Source organism: Syzygium oleosum, unplaced genomic scaffold (genome assembly GCF_021117445.2).
Source record: "Syzygium oleosum isolate NSW1041296 unplaced genomic scaffold, Sole_v2.1 Sole_v2.13, whole genome shotgun sequence".
Taxonomy (NCBI): domain Eukaryota; kingdom Viridiplantae; phylum Streptophyta; class Magnoliopsida; order Myrtales; family Myrtaceae; genus Syzygium; species Syzygium oleosum.
The window spans coordinates 4,258,695-4,278,369 of NW_026607497.1; the positions used below are offsets into that span (position 1 = coordinate 4,258,695).

At 42.6% G+C, this 19,675-nt stretch overlaps 2 protein-coding genes and 1 pseudogene across 2 annotated transcripts; all 3 read left to right on the plus strand.

Moving 5' to 3' along the window:
• Nucleotides 1-665: 665 nt before the first annotated feature.
• On the plus strand, nucleotides 666-8,338 carry LOC130139691 (ATP synthase gamma chain, chloroplastic-like; annotated as a pseudogene).
• Nucleotides 8,339-9,656: 1,318 nt separating this feature from the next.
• LOC115675115 (uncharacterized) lies at nucleotides 9,657-10,276 on the plus strand. Its single transcript, XM_030597731.2, has one exon. The coding sequence runs from the start codon at nucleotides 9,734-9,736 to the stop codon at nucleotides 10,109-10,111; it is 378 nt and encodes a 125-aa protein (XP_030453591.1). The 5' UTR covers nucleotides 9,657-9,733; the 3' UTR covers nucleotides 10,112-10,276.
• Nucleotides 10,277-15,888: 5,612 nt separating this feature from the next.
• Nucleotides 15,889-17,247, plus strand: LOC115675184 (protein S40-5-like). Its single transcript, XM_030597786.2, is given in 3 exon segments — nucleotides 15,889-16,045; nucleotides 16,178-16,257; nucleotides 16,414-17,247. Coding segments are annotated over 3 exon segments (840 nt in total). The 5' UTR covers nucleotides 15,889-15,903; the 3' UTR covers nucleotides 17,032-17,247.
• Nucleotides 17,248-19,675: the final 2,428 nt, after the last annotated feature.

The window sequence follows — 19,675 nt, forward strand, 5'->3', positions numbered from 1 at the left end:
GGCCAAACATAATTTCTTCCACACCACCAAAGCGGTTGCCTGGAGCTAAGCAGGTCCTTAAAAGACTCCATCTCCTGAGATCCCTCCCTGAAGCTTTTGGGGATGTAAAACCTCAAAGGGATATTCCCTCTAGGTGGGGAAGATAAATATCCACCTGGAACGAGGGGAGCATCTGCGTGGCGAAGGTAGACACTACGTCGGCTCTGGCTAGTTACCACCAGGTAAGTAGATATAGTAGCCTTTCACGTTTGGGTCGGCTCTGGCTAGTTACCACCAGGTAAGTAGGTATAGTAGCCTTTCACGCTTGGGTTGACAGATGGGTTATTACCTTCGAGTGAGAACCTACTGGGTTAACGCTAACGTGATTTAACTCGCAAATTAACGCGATTTTCAAGGAAAATGTGTTCGAGAATTGAGAGAAAGTCAAATTGTGATTGGAACAAAACACGGCTTCATCAAGGACTCTTTAAAAAGACCTTGGTCAACTGTTCAATTAAGTCAAGATATTGTCTTTTCCTGTACTAGGATGTCGTGATATATACGGCTAAACATAATTTCTTTCGCACCACCAAAGTGGTTGCCGAGTGATAAAAGAGATCTCCTGGCTCTCCAGTCCTAGCTTGGAGATTAGTTGCTGAAAAGGAAAAGATTGAAAACCCATATATATGACCATGTACTGCTCCAATCTTAACTCATGGGTCACCTCAAGTCAAGACCACCATTTTCGGACACATCTTCACTCTGTCTCTCAATTTCGCCAAAACCCTCTTCGCGTTTCTCTTCCGATCGCGCTGTCAAGTGCTCATTCTCAAATTTGTCAATCTTCACTTCATGCACCAATTTGTTGCGGTCTTCAAGAACTCATAGAACGAGTTGAGTCCGTGAAGAGCACGCAGAAGATCACTGAAGCAATGAAGTTGGTGGCTGCGACAAAAGTTCGGCGTGCTCAAGAAGCTGTGATCAACGCAAGACCTTTTGCTGAAACCCCAGTGGAATTCCTGTGCCCCATGAATGTGTTGAATTAGTCAAAGTATTTGTTTTTTTTTTTTATAATAAAGCCTAGTTGGTTGTCCTAGTTTATAGCAATCTGTTGCAGCATGTTTGTTGCTGCACACACGTTCAGGATAGTGGGTAGATAGTTCAGCATAGTGGGTCAATTGTTGTGGCTACTTTTCTGGGATTTCTGTTGGTGTATGGCCTATCTAAAAGGCTACGTTGTTATTCAATTATGACGAATGAATGCAGTAAGTATTTTTTCACGGGTGTACACTCTCTTCTCTCTAACTCTCTTTTCTGTGTTTTTTCTTTGTGCTTGCAAAGCACAGCCAGCTTTTGCACCTTTTCTGTAACAGTGGTATCAGAGCCATTAAAGAAGGAAAAGTGAGTTAAAAACACGAGAGGAAAAAGTGAGAGTGAAAGGCAGTAGCCAAAAAGTGAGCTTGAGTTGAAAACACGCGAGGAAAGATTTTTTCTTGGTATCCAGCAGCGGTGATGGCTTCAGAAACCTTTGTCCAACCAACTATTCCACGCTTTGATGGTCATTATGATCATTGGAGCATGCTAATGGAGAACTTCCTGAAATCCAAGGAATATTGGAATGTTGTTATCTCTGGAGTTGCCGAACCAGAAGAAGGAGCTATATATGTTGACAGCAGCACAACGGACGGCACTGGAAGCAGCAAGATTGAAAGATCTTAAGGCCAAAAACTACCTTTCTCAGGCCATTGACAAATCTATCTTGGAGACAATTCTCTGTAAGGATACCTCCAAGCACATATGGGATTCCATGAAGAAAAAATATCAAGGTACCGCAAGAGCAAAAAGGCAGCAACTTCAAATGCTTCGTGGAGAGTTTGAGTTACTAAGAATGAAGTCGGGAGAGTCAATTACCAATTTTTTCTCTCGGACAATGGCAATTGTCAATAAGATGCGGATTCACGGCGATAAGACGGAGGATGTCACCATCGTTGAGAAGATTCTTCGATTTCTGACACCAGAGTTTAACTTTGTTGTTTGTTCTATACAAGAAGCCAAGGACATTGAAGAACTCTCAATTGATGAACTGCAAGGGTCGTTGTTGGTTCACAAACAAAATTTTCTTCAGCAAGAGCCGGAAGAGAAGGCGTTGAAGGCAACTACAGATCACTTTTCGTCAACAACAAGAACGAATAGTGGCAGAGGTAGAGGAAGGGGAACTAATGAACGTCGCAGTTTCAATCAAAAGCCTAATGGTCATTTTTCTCATGATGCTCAAGGTGGAGGACGAGGACGTGGAGGTCAGCACTCAACTGTTTTCAAACCAAGGTCAGTAGACAAATCTAGAGTAGAGTGTTTTAGATGCCATAGGTATGGACATTACAAATCTGAATGTCGTACCAATTTAAATACACAAAGCATGGAAAGGATTAATTTTGCGGAAGAAAAAGAAGAAGCGGTGTCTCTCCTAATCACTACAAAAAAACATATTTTTTTCGACGAAATTTCCAACGAAAAATTTGAAAAAATTCGTTGGAAAACGAATTTCCAACGAATTTTCCAACGAAAAAAAATTCGTTGGTAATCAGTCGTCGCAAATTTTTCCAACGAAAAATTTCAATTTTCGTTGGAAATTTGCGACAAATTTTTTTTCGTTGGAAAATTCGTTGGAAAACTCGTGGCTAAATTCGTTGGAAACGAATTTTTTTTTCCGACGAATTTTTTTCGTTGGAAACTACAAATTTTTTTTTGGTCGAATTAAAAATCGTGGAAATTTTTTTTCCATCGAAAAAAAAAAATTTGGTCGAAAATTTTTTTTTTTATCGAAAAATAGCCCTCGCCGCCGGCGAGGGCCAGCCTCGTCGCCGGCGAGGGCCGAGCTTGCCCAGATCTGGGCGAGCTCAAGCTCGTCGCCGGCGAGGGCCGAGCTTGCCCAGATCTGGGCGAGCTCGAGCTGGCCGGCCATGGCGAGCTCGGCCCTCGCCATGGCTGGCGAGGGCCAGCCTCGTCGCCGGCGAGGGCAAGCCTCGTCGTCGGCGAGGGCCGAGCTCGTCGCCGGCGAGGGCCGAGCTCGCCCAGATCTGGGCGAGCTCGAGCTCGTCGCCGGCGAGGGCCGAGCTCGCCCAGATCTGGGCGAGCTCGAGCTCGTCGCCGGCGAGGGCAGAGCTCGCCCAGATCTGGGCGAGCTCGAGCTCGCCGGCCATGGCGAGCTCGGCCCTCGCCATGGCCGAAGATGAAGAAGAAGCAGCAGCAGCAGCAGGGGCGGGAGCAGGCTTCGGGGCCGCCGCCCGTCAAGTCCGTCGTCGTCTCCTAGCCTCGCCGGCGACGAGGCTTGGTGGCGTCGGGGGCGTCGGGGCCGTCGGGGGCGTCGGAGGCTTGTAGGCTAGGTGTCCATGGCGCCGGAGCCGGAGCCGGAGCCGGAGGAGGAGGGGGGGCGGCGGGGGAGGAGGCGGAGGGGGAGGCGGAGGGGGAGACGCAGGGAGAAGGTGAAGGCGAAGGAGAGAGAGAGAGAGAGAACGTGGAAATTGAAAGTTGTGGGAATAACGAGCGCGAAAATATTGAATAAGGAAGAAGTAGGGTTTTCGTTGCAAAATTCGTGGGAAATTTCTCATGAATTTTGCAACGAAAATTGTACACATTAAAATAATTACCCGGAAAATTAAAATTCGTTGGAAATTTCCAACGAATTTTCCAACGAAAATTGTATACACTGAAATAATTGTCCGGAAAATTGAAATTCGTTGGAAAATTCGTTGGAAATTTCCAACGAATTTTCCAACGAATATAAAAAAGCCGAATAGTAACGGGTTTTTTTGTAATTCGTTGGAAAATTCGTTGGAAATTCCCAACGAAAAAAAATTCGTTGGAAATTTCCAACGAAAAAAAATTCGTTGGAAATTTCCAACGAATTTTCCAACGAAAATTGTATACACTGAAATAATTGTCCGGAAAATTGAAATTCGTTGGAAAATTCGTTGGAAATTTCCAACGAATTTTCCAACGAATATCAAAAATGCCGAACAGTAACGGGTTTTTTTGTAATTCGTTGGAAATTTCCAACGAAAAAAAATTCGTTGGAAATTTCCAACGAATTTTCCAACGAAAATTGTACGCACTGAAATAATTGCCCGGAAAATTGAAATTCGTTGGAAAATTCGTTGGAAATTTCCAACGAATTTTCCAACAAATATAAAAAATGCCGAACAATAACGGGTTAAATAACGGGTTTTTTTGAATTCGTCGCAAAATTCGTTGAAAATTTCCAACGAATTTTGCGACGAAAATTTTTTCGTTGGAAATTTCCAACGAATTTTGCGACGAAAATTGTTTCGTTGGAAATTTCCAACGAAATTTGCGTCGAAAAATTTTTCGTTGGAAATTTCCAACGAATTTTACTTTTCGTTGGAAAATTTGTCGCAAATTTGCAACGAAAATTTTTTCGTCGCAAATTTTCATGGCAAAAATCCAGTTTTTTTGTAGTGAATGGTGTGTCAAGAAACGGAGAAAATTTCATCGAACCTGTGGTATATTGACACCGGTTGCAGCAACCATATGTGTGGAGACAAGAAGGCATTCTCTGCATTAGATGAGTCGTTTCGCACCTCAGTCAAATTTGGAGATGACTCGACTGTGTCAGTCAAGGGTAAAGGGACAGTTGCAATTGTTCCTAAAGGAACCTCGGTTCAGATGATCAAAGAGGTGTTTTATGTTCCTGAGTTAAAGACCGACCTTCTAAGTGTTGGACAATTGCAAGAGAAGGGATATGAAATTACACTTAAAGGAGATGTTTGCAGAATCCATGATGAGAAACAGCATCTGATTGCTCAAGTTAATATGACTGCCAATTGGATGTTCCCGCTACATCTTCATGGCACCTCTCACTCATGTTTCTCTGCAAGATTGAAGGATAAAGCATGGTTATGGCATTTCAGATACGGACACCTCAACTTTGGTGGGTTGCTGATGTTACATCATAAGAAGATGGTGGAGGGACTTCCCCCAATCATGGCGCAGTCCGAAATATGTGAAGAGTGTGTTGTTAGCAAACAACACCGAGATCATTTTCCAAAAGGCAAAGCATGGAGAGCCAAGAAGCACCTCAAACTTGTCCATTCAGATATTTGCGGACCAATTTCCCCAATGTCCAATGGAGGTAAACGATATATCATTACCTTCATTAACGATTTCAGTCGGAAGGTTTGGGCTTACTTTTTGCAAGAAAAATATGAAGCCTTTGAAGCCTTCAAGAGCTTCAAAACTCTTGTTGAAAAAGAGAGTGGAAATCCAATCAAAGTTCTCCGCACAGATCGTGGTGGCGAATATATTTCAACTGCGTTCGCAGATTTTTGTGTGGAGCATGGGATTAAAAGACAACTCACTGCAGCTTATTCACCGCAACAGAACGGTGTCTGCGAAAGGAAGAACCGCACTATTCTAAATATGGTGCGAAGCCTCTTGACGTCAAGTGGAGTTCCAAAAAGCTTCTGGCCGGAGGCAGTCAATTGGAGTGTTCATCTTTTGAATAGAAGTCCCACTCTCGCTGTTTTAAATAAGACACCCGAAGAAGCTTGGAGCGGGAGAAGACCCGCAGTTGATTACTTCAGAATTTTTGGGTGTCTTTCATATGTCCATGTTCCTGACCAGACGAGGAAGAAGCTAGAAGATAAAGCAGAAAAATGTATTTTTCTTGGCATTAGTGATCATTCAAAAGCCTACAAACTTTATGATCCTATAACCAAGAAAATTACCATTAGCCGTGATGTGATCTTTGATGAAGAGAAATTCTGGTCATGGAGCGAGAAGAATGGTGGTGATTGTGGTGAACAAATTCCAGCAAACTTTGAAGATGATACTGAGCTGGAAAAGCAGCCCTCTACGAGTCAAGTCACCACAGAAAATGTTGAAAATTCAGCAGTTGCTGCAGCATCTGAAGAACGACCACAACGCATCCGACGGAGGCCAGCATGGATGGAAGATTATGAAGTGTCGAGAGTTGAGCAAACCGAAGACCCACTGATCCATTTTGCTTTGTTTGCAGATAGTGACCCAACTATTTTTTATGAAGCAGTACAAAATAAAAACTGGAGAGTTGCAATGGATGCAGAGATCAAAGCAATTGAGAAGAATGGTACGTGGGAATTGACAGATCTTCCCGAAGGGCAAAAGACAATTGGAGTCAAGTGGGTATACAAGACGAAAATGAACAAGAATGGTGAGATTGAAAAGTACAAGGTGTGCTTGGTGGCAAAAGGTTACAAGCAGGAAATTGGAGTGGATTACAAAGAGGTGTTTGCGCCAGTTGCGAGACTCGATACAATCCGATGAGCGATTGCGCTAGCAGCACATAATTCATGGTTCATCTATCAATTAGATGTGAAGTCGGCATTCTTACACGGTGATCTTCAAGAACAGGTATTTGTTCATCAACCTTCTGGATATGTCAAGCCGGGTAATGAACATCAAGTCTATAAATTGAAAAAGGCTTTATATGGGTTGAAGCAAGCTCCAAGAGCTTGGTACAATAGGATTGATGCTTATTTTTTGAAGGATGGATTTACAAAATGTCCCTATGAGCATACGGTATTTATCAAGATTGGTCATTGTGGAAAATTGCTTCTAGTGTGTTTGTACGTGGATGATCTTATCTTCACAGGAAATGATAGTGTCATGATTGACACATTTAAGAAGTCTATGATGGAGGAATTTGACATGACTTATCTTGGGTTGATGCATTATTTTCTGGGCATTGAGGTAAATCAATCTGAAGCTGGAATTTTTCTATCTCAAAAGAAATATGTTCAAGAGAGTTTAGAAAAATTTAAGATGACTCATTGCAATTCGGTAACCACGCCAATTGAGGTTGGATTGAAGTTGTCGAAGGATCCTGATGGAAGAAAGGTAAATAGCACCTTCGACAAGCAAATCATGGGGAGTTTAATGTATTTAACAGCTACAAGGCCAGATATCATGCCTCCTGTGAGCCTTATTAGCAGGTACATGGAGAATCCAACTGAAAAACATTTGCAAGCTGCAAAGCGAATTCTTCGCTTCTTGAGAGGGACTGCAACTTTTGGGTTATTCTATAAGAAAGGAGGAAAATCAGAGTTGATTGGTTTCACTAATAGTGATTACGCTGGTGATATGGATGGTCGAAAAAACACTTCTGGTTATGTATTTATGCTTGGTTTGGGGGCTGTCTCATGGTGTTCGAAGAAGCAGCCGATTGTTATTCTGTCAACAACTGAAGCTGAGTTTGTGGCTGCCACCTCTAGCGCTTGTCAAGCTATTTGGTTAAGGAAGATTCTTGGAGAGCTTCAATTTAAACAGGAAGATGCAACTACAATCTATTGTGACAACAGCTCAGCCATTGAACTCTCAAAGGATCCAGTTCTACATGGGAGGAGCAAACACATAGATGTGAAGTATCATTTCCTGAGGGATCTCACGAAAGATAAAGTGATTGATCTTGTTTTTTGCAGGAGTGAAGATCAACTTGCTGATTTGTTCACCAAGCCTCTCAAATTATCTGCATATCAGAAGCTAAGAAAGCTTCTTGGTGTTTGTTCGTTGGAAGCTGCAGGTTAAGGGAGGGCTGGTTCTAGTACTTTTAAACTGATTGTTTGCAACATCAGTTTAAGGGAGGGTGTTGAATTAGTCAAAGTATTTGTTTGTTTTTTTTTTATAATAAAGCCTAGTTGGTTGTCCTAGTTTATAGCAATATGTTGCAGCATGTTTGTTGCTGCACACACGTTCAGGATAGTGGGTAGATAGTTCAGCATAGTGGGTCAATTGTTGTGGCTACTTTTGTGGGATTTTCTGTTGGTGTATGGCCTATCTAAAAGGCTAAGTTGTTATTCAATTATAACGAATGAATGCAGTAAGCATTTTTTCACGGGTGTACACTCTCTTCTCTCTGACTCTCTTTTCTGTGTTTTTTCTTTGTGCTTGCAAAGCACGGCCAGCTTCTGCACCTTTTTTGTAACAGAATGAACAGCTTCAAGTGGAGGATGTAGATGTTCGTTTGACAAATGCCAGGCCCGTAAGGAAAGTTGCCGTCATCGTCGTGACCGGTGATCAGGGCCTTTGTGGCCGATTCAACGATGCAGTTCTCAGGAAGGCGGAGACCCGGATCGCAGAACTGGAAAATCTTGGATTGGACCACATGGCGATTCGCGTCAGATAAAAGGGCAATTCATATTTTATGCGGAGGCCCAATGTTTTCCTGCAGCAAAGGAAGCCCGGGTGGTTGCGGACGAGGTCTTCTCATTGTTCATTAGGGTCGAGTTAGCGTACACTAAGTTCGTATCCATTGATCAAGTCTGATCCGATTATCCATACTCTGGTTCCTTTGCTTCTACAGTGAGAAGAAGTATGTTGAATGATCCCACTACTAAATGAGAGATTAACCAGAAAGTTCCCAACACAAAAACGTTCTCTAAAAGTGCGCACTGGGCATCGATATTACTCTAACCAAATGCAGCAACTCGAAAGCATCATTGTCAATGGTCATGTTAAGTCTCATGCCACGGTAAAATTTAATAACTCGACGGCATTTTCATTAGTTTCTTTGTATTTAAATTTTTTCAAAAGGGTAAGTCTACTTCTTGTATTGTACGTTCGCCTAAGCAGTCGGAAAATAATTTTTGTGGCGAATCATAGAAGAGGTCTGCGGAGGAAAAGCTAAAAGTTAGTGGCGGCAACTGCCGTGGTGGGGAGTTTGGAAAGTGATCCACTTCCCCCCGCCATTCCAGCAGTAGATTCATATTTTACATATTGACCCTTCAATTTTGCGTTATTTTTATAAAAATAAAGAAAAAGACCAAACTTCAAAACTCATTTTTAGAGTGATATAGAAGCATATATTTATATATATTATGTATGTATGTACGTATGTATTTGTGTGTGTAAAATTCTTTCTCTTTTATCGGGTTACATAATATTTGAGATCAATATTCAAGGAAATTCATATAAAATCCTTATATAGATATGGAAAAATCACATAAAAACCATTTTTCTATTCGTTTTTGAGTCTTAGGCTTAAGCTCCTTATATCGGAAAAAAAAAAAACAATTTTCGATTAACAAATATTTTGCTAAAATCTGTATCGGACACTTGTTAAATGACTAATAGAGTACTATTATAACTTTCAACGCACCGACTGCCTTCACTGTATACGTAAATAACGCATAGGAAAACACAGTACTCCCTCGGAACACTTGCTTGTAAGACTAACAAACGTAAGAGCACTCCCTATGCTGAGTCGATGACATAATCAAAAGCACAAATTAACAGGTTTCCTTCCCCTCCCGTCCGGAGAGATAACAGCTTTTTTTTTTTTGTACTCTAGCTTAAAACGTGCCAGATTCACCGTTCATTGTCACGTGACGGGGCACCGGTCCACCCACGTGCCGGAATCCCGGACAGGACCGCGTCAGCAGCAGGCCAGGCGCCTGACGTGGACTGACGTGGTCAGATTCCATGCAATTTCCCGCTCGTTTCGCTCGTTCCGTTTCGCAAAACCCTAGTAGCCCCTCTCGGTCTCCCTCCCAACGTCCCGCGCTCTCCCCCTCATTTTTCTTTTTCCTTTTCCCTCGCTTTCCCGCCTCCCGAAAACCTCCTTCTTCCCTCCCTTTCTCTCTCTACAAATCATTCCACACCCCACGCCATCTCTCTCTCTCTCCCTCTCTCTCTCTCTCTCTCTAACTACTCTCCCTTCTCTCTCAGACGCGCGCGCGCAGAGACGGGCGGACGGAGGAGCATGAAAGCCTCGGCCTCCAGAACGCCGCCGCCGTCGCCGCCGCCGTTCCACCGGTACTTGAAACCCGGGGCGCTGGCTCGGCTCCGGGACTCCAGGATCAGCTCCCGATCTCACAAGCCGGACCCTCTCTCTCGGTTCGACCCTTCCCGCGCACGAAACCAAACCGCCCAACTCCAGATCCCCGGGGCCGATCCGGCGCCTCAGCTGCTCCTCGGCGGCGGCGGCGGCTGCGGCCCTCGTTGCCTCGCGAGGAAACGGCTCGTCGCCCATAGATCCGTGCTTTTACAGAGCCTGGACTCCAGTGTTGGCCGCAGCGGCGGCGGCGGCGGCGATCCCTTCTTGAATGCGTCGGGCAACGATGCTCTCGTCGCTCATTGACTAGCGCAGTGAATAAGTCCCTTTTTTTTTTTTCCGTTTTTTATATTTTTTCTGGATTTGCTTTGGTCGATTTGGTTAGGTTCGATACCCTGATAACGTGTATCAAATCATAATAAAAACTCTGCAGTCCATATAATGCCCGGATCGACATCGTCAACGGTTAAATTGCGGAGACCCGTGTTCATCTACCACCGAGGCGTAAATGTTGCGAAATGCTCGCCTAGATCTGATGATTCGAACGTCGCGAGGCCAATGCGGGACTCCAAAGATCAGTGTTTATGATTGATTCGATCCATCATGGATAAGATCTAGGCAAACTGTTTCTCTACGTATACAGTTCTTACGTTCTATATAAGTATGCTCGGTAGGTTCGAGCCGCGACGACGCGACGGTTAGTTTAGGTTGCGGTAGAGAGTTAAGAGACCAGAACACGTGTACAATCGAGAATGAAGCTAACGCATCTCTGGTGTTCCTTCATTGTTTAAGTCGATGGAGCTTCGGTTTGGCCCTTCTTTCTTCGGCCCAGTGGCGACGATTCTGTCGATTAAGTGTTTGTGGAAGAGGAGATGAAGGAGGAAGACCAGCAGTTGGAGGTTCAGTTTACAAGATAGAATGCGATTGTTTAGTTGCGGTTGTGATTGTTCCGCTAAATTTCCAAGGAAAATAAAAGTACTCGGATTCGAATTGGAATGGTGATTTTACTTTCAAGACACCACAAAGTATCAAAATAATCTTATTCTTATTCAATTTAAAACTTTTCAATTTTTTTGTTATTGCAATCTTAATTTTTGCGCGGAATTTTAATGTAATCATTTTGGCTAATTATCGTTGGAAATTGTTGGCGTGGCACGAGTAAACTAGCCTATGTAAGTGTGTCGCAAACTAGTCTATGTAAGTGTGTCGCGCAAGTTGACCGGCGACAACTAGATGTCACTTAGCAATTTTTGGTGGTAATTGACCGGAGGATTATATTAGAATTTCGAGCAAATGTTCAAGATTATCTCGGTAAAATTGAAAATTTTAATACTGAACTTAAAACCGATTGGATTGCTGGTCGTGGTCCTAAGTTAGACGAAGAGTCGAGAAGATTAGCTCGGCCCTCCAGCAATGATATACTTCTGGCCATGGATAAGCTAGGCAGGCCTAAAATAGTCAATGGGCTCGAATTTTCAGCCCACTTCACAATTTCTTCCTCCGCATGAATTTGGTTGACCTGTTCAAGAATTTAGCCCATGATGACTTGTTCTTTAGCTCTCATCTACGAATTTGACCGTGGCATGACTTGAGCATGATAAGACTCAAAGATAGATGACTAACTTCTGTCTTAGTTGGGTTATTTAGGAAAAATACCACAAAAAATCTCAAATTATGTCCACTTGACATATTTACCCCAAACTTTTTTTCGTGATACCATAAATCTCGAACTTGTACCCGAGTAACACATTTACTCTCAATCACAGTTCCATTAAGAACTTTCGTTAAAAATATGACGTGGCATTATTAATATTTTTCAAGTACAAGTGGTGTTGACGTGGTCTCACGTAGGCGCCACATCTAATAAAGATTATAAAAGATAAAAACTAAAAATGGCCAAAAAAAAAAAAAATCAAACTAAAGAGAGATTGCTGATGGTCGGGGGCCTTTGCCGTTCTTCCGACTTCGGCGATGAGGACCATCGACCCTCACTAGCGAGCGGAGCTCGGCCCAGATGGCGTCGAACTCGAGTGGCACGGCCTAGCTTGCCCAGATGTGGTCCAAAGTAGCAGCATCAACAACAACAGAAACGTTCCTTCTTCGTCATTTGCTCAAGCAATAATCCAAGCATGGGCTTAGCTTAGAGATTATCTTCAACACCAATTTTTTCAACCCCACCACCTCCAATTGCTCTAGACTCTCCTCAACTCTCAAGCCTCCCTCCATGTTGCAGACCCTTTGAGATCTAGCGGCTATGGTGGCCGCGAGCTTTGAAGCCAGATCGACCCCGAAGCTAGCACCATGGCCAAACCTGGCTTTGAAACTCGTCGCAGCGAGATTATCATCTCCAAGACACTCACCCCTCCTAATTCACTTGCGCAAAATTGAAATCTCAAATCTGAGAGCAAGCGATGGCCACCTCGCGAGCAGTGAAGCAAGGGTTGATAAACGCCGTTAAAGGTCCAAGTAGCAAGTGGGCAGCGATGGACAAGCATCAAAGGAGCTTTGGCCAAGTGCTCATGAGCTTGTAAATGATGAACATAAACTTTGAAGACGATGAACAATAACTTCACAATCTAAGGAGCAAACTCCACATCTGAGGTCATGTGGAGGCCAACCGCGATTCGTCATATCTAAGGTCTTGATCTCGTCGATGGCCTGTAGGGGTCGATGGCCCTCGCCGGCGAAACCAAAATAGCAGTGGCGCCACCATCTGCAATCTCTCTTTCCTTCCTTTTTTAAATCTTTTTCTATGCCACAGCAGCGCCACTTATATCTAAAAAGCATTACTACTGTCACGTCAGATTTTTAACGGCGATTTCTAACGGAATTGTGCGAGAGGGTATACGAGTTACTCGGATACAAATTTAGGTCGGGATGGGCTCGACCTCGTTATGCAAGTTCGCCCATCACTTTTTAGTTGTACGCGAATTGAGCGGGGTTCCGTTTGGAGTACGGTCGGATCTAATCTCGCGCTTTTACTAACCGCCATTAATCTCACATTTCATCTCCTAACTCTTCACCCCCGAAAAACGAAAACGAATGTGTTAAGCTTTTGTGAATTACGATAAGAGATATGCATATTATAAGCAGACAAGTGAGCAATGCGAGATTAAACATTATTATCTATGGTCGCGCAGTCGCTGGAGCGTCGGCCGAAGAGGGCCAAAGGTACGCACGTGCCTAAATGCGCGGCCGCCACAGGATGCATCCGCAAGTTGAAGAGTCCGTCCAAGAGAAATGAATCCACCTTGTCTCGTCAATCAAATGAAAGAATTTCTTGTGATACTCTTTGCGCTGGATGGCAGATTTGTCTCCTGATTCGTCCCAGATTTCAGCTTTCTTCTGGAGCAATAAAAGGAGTTTGGTTGGATCCGCCACGAAACCTTGCTGGCCTCGGAACGTAGGTTGTCCCCTTTGTGTTGTACCCTTCGGAAATTCAAGTAAAGCTAAGTGCGTTGAATGTCGGCTCTTCCAAATATTCGCACGTGCGTCACGCTTCGGAAGTAATTTATGTTTCCCTTTGTCCTCGGGCTCCTATTCAATGATATCTTCAATCGAGTTTCTTCGTTCGTTTTGTTAACAAATGCTACCTAAACACTTGTTAACCCTGTTTGATTATACTTAATAAAAAAAAATTTCGGATTTGGAAATATGTCTCAGACAAAAAATATAAGAGAACGATATATTAAATGCAAAATTTCCTTCTCTTTTTAGTGTTTAATTAAGAGAGACTAGCTAATAATCTCTTTTCTTTTTCCATTTCATCCTAATACGCTCGAGAGGAATTACTCTTATTATGAACCTCGAAAGTATGCAGAGTTAATTTAGAGCACTACCATTAGTGCTCTCTCTTAATTTGCTACAAGAAATCCCGCCGCTTGTTTTTTTTAATAAATGGCAGAGTTCGAAAGTGTCTGTATTGACCATTCAACGTGAGTGAATGTGCACCTCTTGCTTACCAGAGGAAAAAAAAATGCGAATCTTTTTGCTATGAGAGTTCTGTCTACATGAACATATTTTTAAGTTTTGCCGATTTTATACTGCATGATATATTCTGCTGATGAATTATATAGTCAATAATAGATATCAACTATGTAATAATTAACAAAAGTAGCATGTTTATTGCTTGATAACATTTCAAGACAAAACTACTCTATTATTTTTATCAAAAACAATACCGTGACTCTTTATTTTAAACACGCTAATAGCTCTTTTCACATGGTATGAAAGAGATCACTATTACTACGACAAGAAAAGAAGAAAATACATTCTATGAAGATAGTAAAAGTTACTAGAGATAGATAGAATCTTAGGCCTAATTTAAAAAAAAACACCAACTTTACCTTGAGCGATAATTCTAGTTTGAACTTCTTTTTGTTTTATAAAAAATCACAAGCTTTGACTTGAATCCTAAATCTGGCTCGAATAATTTGAAAATTCCACATAACGAGGGCCAAATTAGGGACTCGAGTAAAAGTTTATGCTTTTTATTGAGACAAAAAAAAGTTCGGGACAAAATTGTCACTCAAAGTAAAGTTTATGCTTTCTTTTAGAATTCTCCCTTCTCGTTAGGAAAAGGAAAAAGATTATTTTACTTTAAAGAAAAAAGGTTACGTTTGTTTTTGTTTTTGAAATAATCGATTTTATTGTAATCGTCCGAACGGCGTTTTCATGTAAAAACTGTTTTTTGCTTTTCAGGACAGAAAATCTAATTACGCAAACGGCCTCTCATGGTTTCGTCCCATTGCTTCTAACAGATTAGGCTTAACCTGAGCTTTTAATCAAATTAAGAAATGAAAGTCTGTGGGCTGACGGGGTCCGTACTTAGCTTCCTCGCACTTTCCGGCGCCTAAGTAAAGATAATTTTCCATTTCCACATCATGTATAGCTAAGACGAACTGCCGCAAGTGCTTTATACAATATTTTAAGAAACCTAAGCACTGTGACACCTACTTTATGAGGTAATCACGCTCATAATGACTGATGCTCTCCATTATTAAAGATTATGAACTGGCCACCTAATGCTCAACTCCATTTCCATTATTCTTTTCGTCGATAATACGGAATATCTGAACCAATTTTAATAAATTCCCGTGAATATTCGCGAATTAAACGGTCCGTCTACACGGGTTTTTGGATAGAGTTTCGGTCTCCGGAAATCAAAGATGCTGTCGTTTGAATGTATGTGAGATACGTTACGTTAGAATAAGATGCGCTTGACCATGGAATTGGTTTCTTGGGTTATGGTGTCTGGAAGCAAAAGCTGCATTAATTTAACCCGACACGAAAAGAAAAATGATATGATGATGCATGCACCTCCCATCACGAATTCGGATGAACATGAGATTTTTCCTTTTCTTTATCTACTTTGACAAATTCCTATGTCGTGTAGAGAAAAATATCGACTCAAATGATAAGCCCTTTACCAGATTCTACTTGAAAAAAAGGAAGAAAGAAATCTCATCCTACCTGTATTTTAAAATATTGATAATTTGTGGTAAATTATACTTCCTACGGAGTTCATATGCTATTTATATTCATGATCTGCCTCCTTTTTTTGGATTAGACTTTCAAGCGTGGTATCGAATCAAGTTCTATGCCATATATTTAGCTTCTGTCGCTCTCCATTGTCGTTGTGTGTCTCTCTATATCCACAAATTTAAACTTTTGGATCAGATTTTGTAACAATTTGCTAGCGATTAGGTCAATAACATTACCCGGCCCCCCAACAAAAATTTCTATGAGATTGAAGTACTGTAATGAATGCCAACAGAAAAGGAAGGATAATAAGATGATCCCATTTGATACTTGTTTAAAAATCTGTTATGATCTTAAGAGAAGATTTCGTCTTGCTCCCAAACAAGAACAGTAAAAGAAAGCAGATAAACACGCCCTGATGAGAAGCTTCTTCATCTTTTTATTCATGTTTTGTTTTATTTTCTTGCTTTGCTAAACCCTATTCGTTTAAAAAGAAGATAAGGCACATCTTTATCCTAAGACGGCGCCCGCATTTCCTCCCAGCTTCCCAGGCTCAAAAAGTCCGGCTGTCATGGGGTAATATATATATATATATACACCCACATCGAAGATCCTCCATGTTCAGCAGGTATATAAGGACGAGACTCAAAGAGCGTCGTTCCTTGCGTCTTTCCCATTCTCTGCCATTTAAATGTCTCTGGGGTCTTCCACAGAGAGCAGCATACCATCCTCTGGTACTCCAATTCAGGGATTTGTCAGGTGATTTCAATTGAAGAAAGGCTCAGATTCTTCTTCTCTTTAGATTCTTGACAAAAAACAAATGACAAAAGAGAGATGCCTTTGAGCTTTGACTCTCGTTTTTCTTATTCAATCTTCTCTCTTGGGTTGCAGTCTTGCAGATACCTCCTAGCTGAGAGAACTAGAGAGAGGGGTTGGGGTTTCTTGGAGCTTCTCAATCTGTAGAAAAGAAGGTGGATTCTTGCTTTTCATCTCTGGTCAAAATCAATTCCAATTTTACATGAGCAATACGAAAATCTGCATCTCCTTCTTTGAATAGATTGTCAAAAGTGTCGACCCCTCAAAAACCATATGTCAGTGTCGCTCAAAGGCTCTGCTTCGATCTATAGATGGAGGACAGGTATGGCTACTACTACCAAGGCAGTGGACTGTGGAGGTCACTGCGGGACGGCGACTTCGAAGAAGAAGAGGTTTGGGAGGTCCTCAACGGCAAGCAAGACTCTAATAATTCCAAAATTTGGGCTTCAGGTGAACGACCCAGAAGCTCGTTCTCAAGGAAACACCCACCCACTGCCCCGAAAACGATCTCGAGGCCAAGTGGCGGCGGCGGCGGCGGCAGCAGCAGCTCAACCCCCGAGGCAGCAGCCAGACCTGTGCAGCAGTCAGCACCGGTCAACATTCCATACTGGTCAAACTTGCAGAGGCAAAAGTCGAAGAAAACTTCTTCGAATTCAAAGAGCACGAGGGATTGGGACGAGGAAGACGGAGGCGACTCGAGCGACGGCGACGCGGTCGACAGCGAGAGAGGCGGCGAGAGCGAGGAGGAAGACGAGGACGAGAGCTATTGCAAGATGCCCCCGCACGAGCTCATTGCAGTGAGGCTGGCCAGGAGTCACATTTCGTCCTTCTCGGTGTTCGAAGGGGCGGGGAGGACCCTCAAAGGGAGGGACCTCAGCAAGGTGAGGAACGCTGTTTTGACGAGAACCGGCTTTCTCGAGTCGCCATGATGAATCGCGGGCTCGAGACATTGATCGTGGCCGTGCGTGTCGAATGTGTATAGGTACGATGTCGTAGTCTTCTGTACAGGGTTTGTGATTGGGTCTGTAGCCTCATCTTTGTCATGAGAGAGATGTCAACTTGGCTTTGTTGGGAAAGAAAAAAGATGTGAATACTCTCTTCTTTAATGGTCTGTGCTGGGTTTTCGTAAAACCCCCTTTCAGCTCGGTTGTCTCGGTGCAAAATTCGTACTTCTGTTCGACTTTCACGGCCATTTGAGTTCCCAAAACGAACTAAATGTCGCTTTACTGTCTTTTTGCGCTGTCCGGTAAAAGTTGACCATACCCATTAGCACAATCAATTGGTAAATTGAAATCAAATGCACCCTTTTTTTTTTGGTTTCAAGAGTTTCGAACTTACAAAGAAAATCAAGAGCATGTACGTCACAGGTCATTAATTTTTTTGAGCAGTTGTTATGTGAGACGTAGTTTGATTCATTGTTTGCACGTGTGCAATGTCGCGTCCTGTCCTTGGCACAAGCCGGTGCTCAAATGATGCACGGCACCAAGTGTTTGTTCATCGTGGAGCCACTGATCCGAGCACGGTTTATGCACTCATGGTTCTAGTTGTGTTCAAAACCAATCGAACGTTGCCTAACATAGATACAAAACAGCTTTAGGGTACAATTTGGTAAGAGACAACATCCGTCACGTTGCTGGCCGCCTAGGACAATGCCGTGCCTAGTTTGGCTATTCGGGAGCTGAGTGTGTCGTCGCTGGGATGAAATTCCTCTCCATCCCCCCCATGTTTTCCGTGGCAGAACAACGACTCCTGTGGCTCTCGCCAACCTAATTTAATGGCATCACTTACGTGCGCGCGCACGTTCGTCAATCTTCGGTCAAAAGGACAGCTAATTGCGGTACTAACGAGGGGGCACTGATCTTTATCGGGCATGTGCATTTGAAGACTGGATTCTCTTTCTTTGTTCTTCCCAGTTGCAACACTGCTTTTTCCGGACCACATTGACTTTTCGTCTATTTATGCTCCTTCAATTTGTTCATCTGGACGGTATAAGCCATGTTATGTATAATCATGGAAATTGTTGATAGCAATTGAGTTGGTTTATAATCACATCCTATGTAGAACGAGTCTCCGTAATGCACGTGTTTACCCTAATTCAATTTTTATTGCATTTATGGATCATTTAAATGGTTGATTAAGTCTCAAAAGTACATGAACGCTGCTTACTCAGTACACTCGCACGTAGGGAAAAATTACCAAAAAAGTAAGCATTTATGTAATTTAGTCATAAACCTTTCAATTTGACCAATATAGTTATAAACCTTTTGACTGTCAATTTAGTTATTTCGGTCAATTTTGATCAGAAATCGCGGACGTGGACACTTACAATGTTACGTAGGGCAACCGACACTGACGTAAATAATTTTTTAAAAGTTTTTAAAATTTTACTATTTTTTTAATGATTTTTACTTTACTTTTTTAGTTTTCTTTCTTTCTTTTCCTCTTTTTTTTCTATGAAGTCCGGCAAGGGTTGTCGGCTGACCCTAGCCTACCCCAGGCAAGGGCCGGCAAGGGGCGAGGACTTCAAAGCCCTCGCCGGACCCGAGCAAGAGCCATGAAGCCCTCGCTAGCGGCGAGCAAGGGTCCCGACCCTTGCCCAGACGGCCACTGGGCAAGGGCGTCATGGCTCTCGTCCAGTGGTTGGCAAGGGTTGCCCGACAACCCTCACCAAGCTTAGAAAAAAAAAAGGAAAAGAACGAAAGAAAAAGGAAAAATAAAAGAAAAAGAGAAAATAATTATTAAAAAAATCAATTTTTTTTACAAAAATACATAAAAAAAATTTCACGTCAGCGTCGACCGTTCTATATGGCACGGTCTATATCAACATCGGCAATTTCTGATCAAAATTAGCCAAAATGATTGAATTGGCAAATTATCTTATAATTAAATTGGCCAAATTGAAACGTTTAATACTGAATTAGCATAAGAGTAATATGTTTTTAAACTCTTTTTTTTTTGGCAATTCCCCCCTTGCACATATCTATCGTTTGGCGACGCTACTTTATTAATCAGCAAATCAATCGATGTAATCTCACACAGAACCCGCATTAGCAAGCAGGTTTCCTCGAGCTTTCTCCCATCTCAGGAAGGTTTTACTGTTTCCTTCCAATTTCCTTTCTAGACCTCACACCAGCCGCCATCAAGCTTCTAATTGGTCTTTCCTCCCCTCAAGTTGCACATTTTGTCGTCTTACCCCTTCTGCTTTTGAGGTGAGATAGGCAGCTTTTACGGTGTCAACTCGTCAAGTAATCACTCCCCCTCCACAAATCCCCCACAACTCAAAAAAAGAAATAAAAATGCAAAGGGCTACCTAACTAGCTTTGCTTTTCACATGTAGAAGGATCCATGAAGTTTCTGGGTCTCGCTCCTGTTGAAATCCCGGCTTTTGGGGGAGCTTCATGGGGTTCAATTCCATGCAGATTTTTCAAAGATGCAGTATCGTATCATAGATCATGGCGATAAAAAGCTGTTTTGGACTTTCTGCTGTATACCCTGTCGAGTGTCGATGGAGTATTCTATAGAAAGGGTCGCCTTCACGACAGTATTTTGTCCTATAATACTTATCATGGTAGA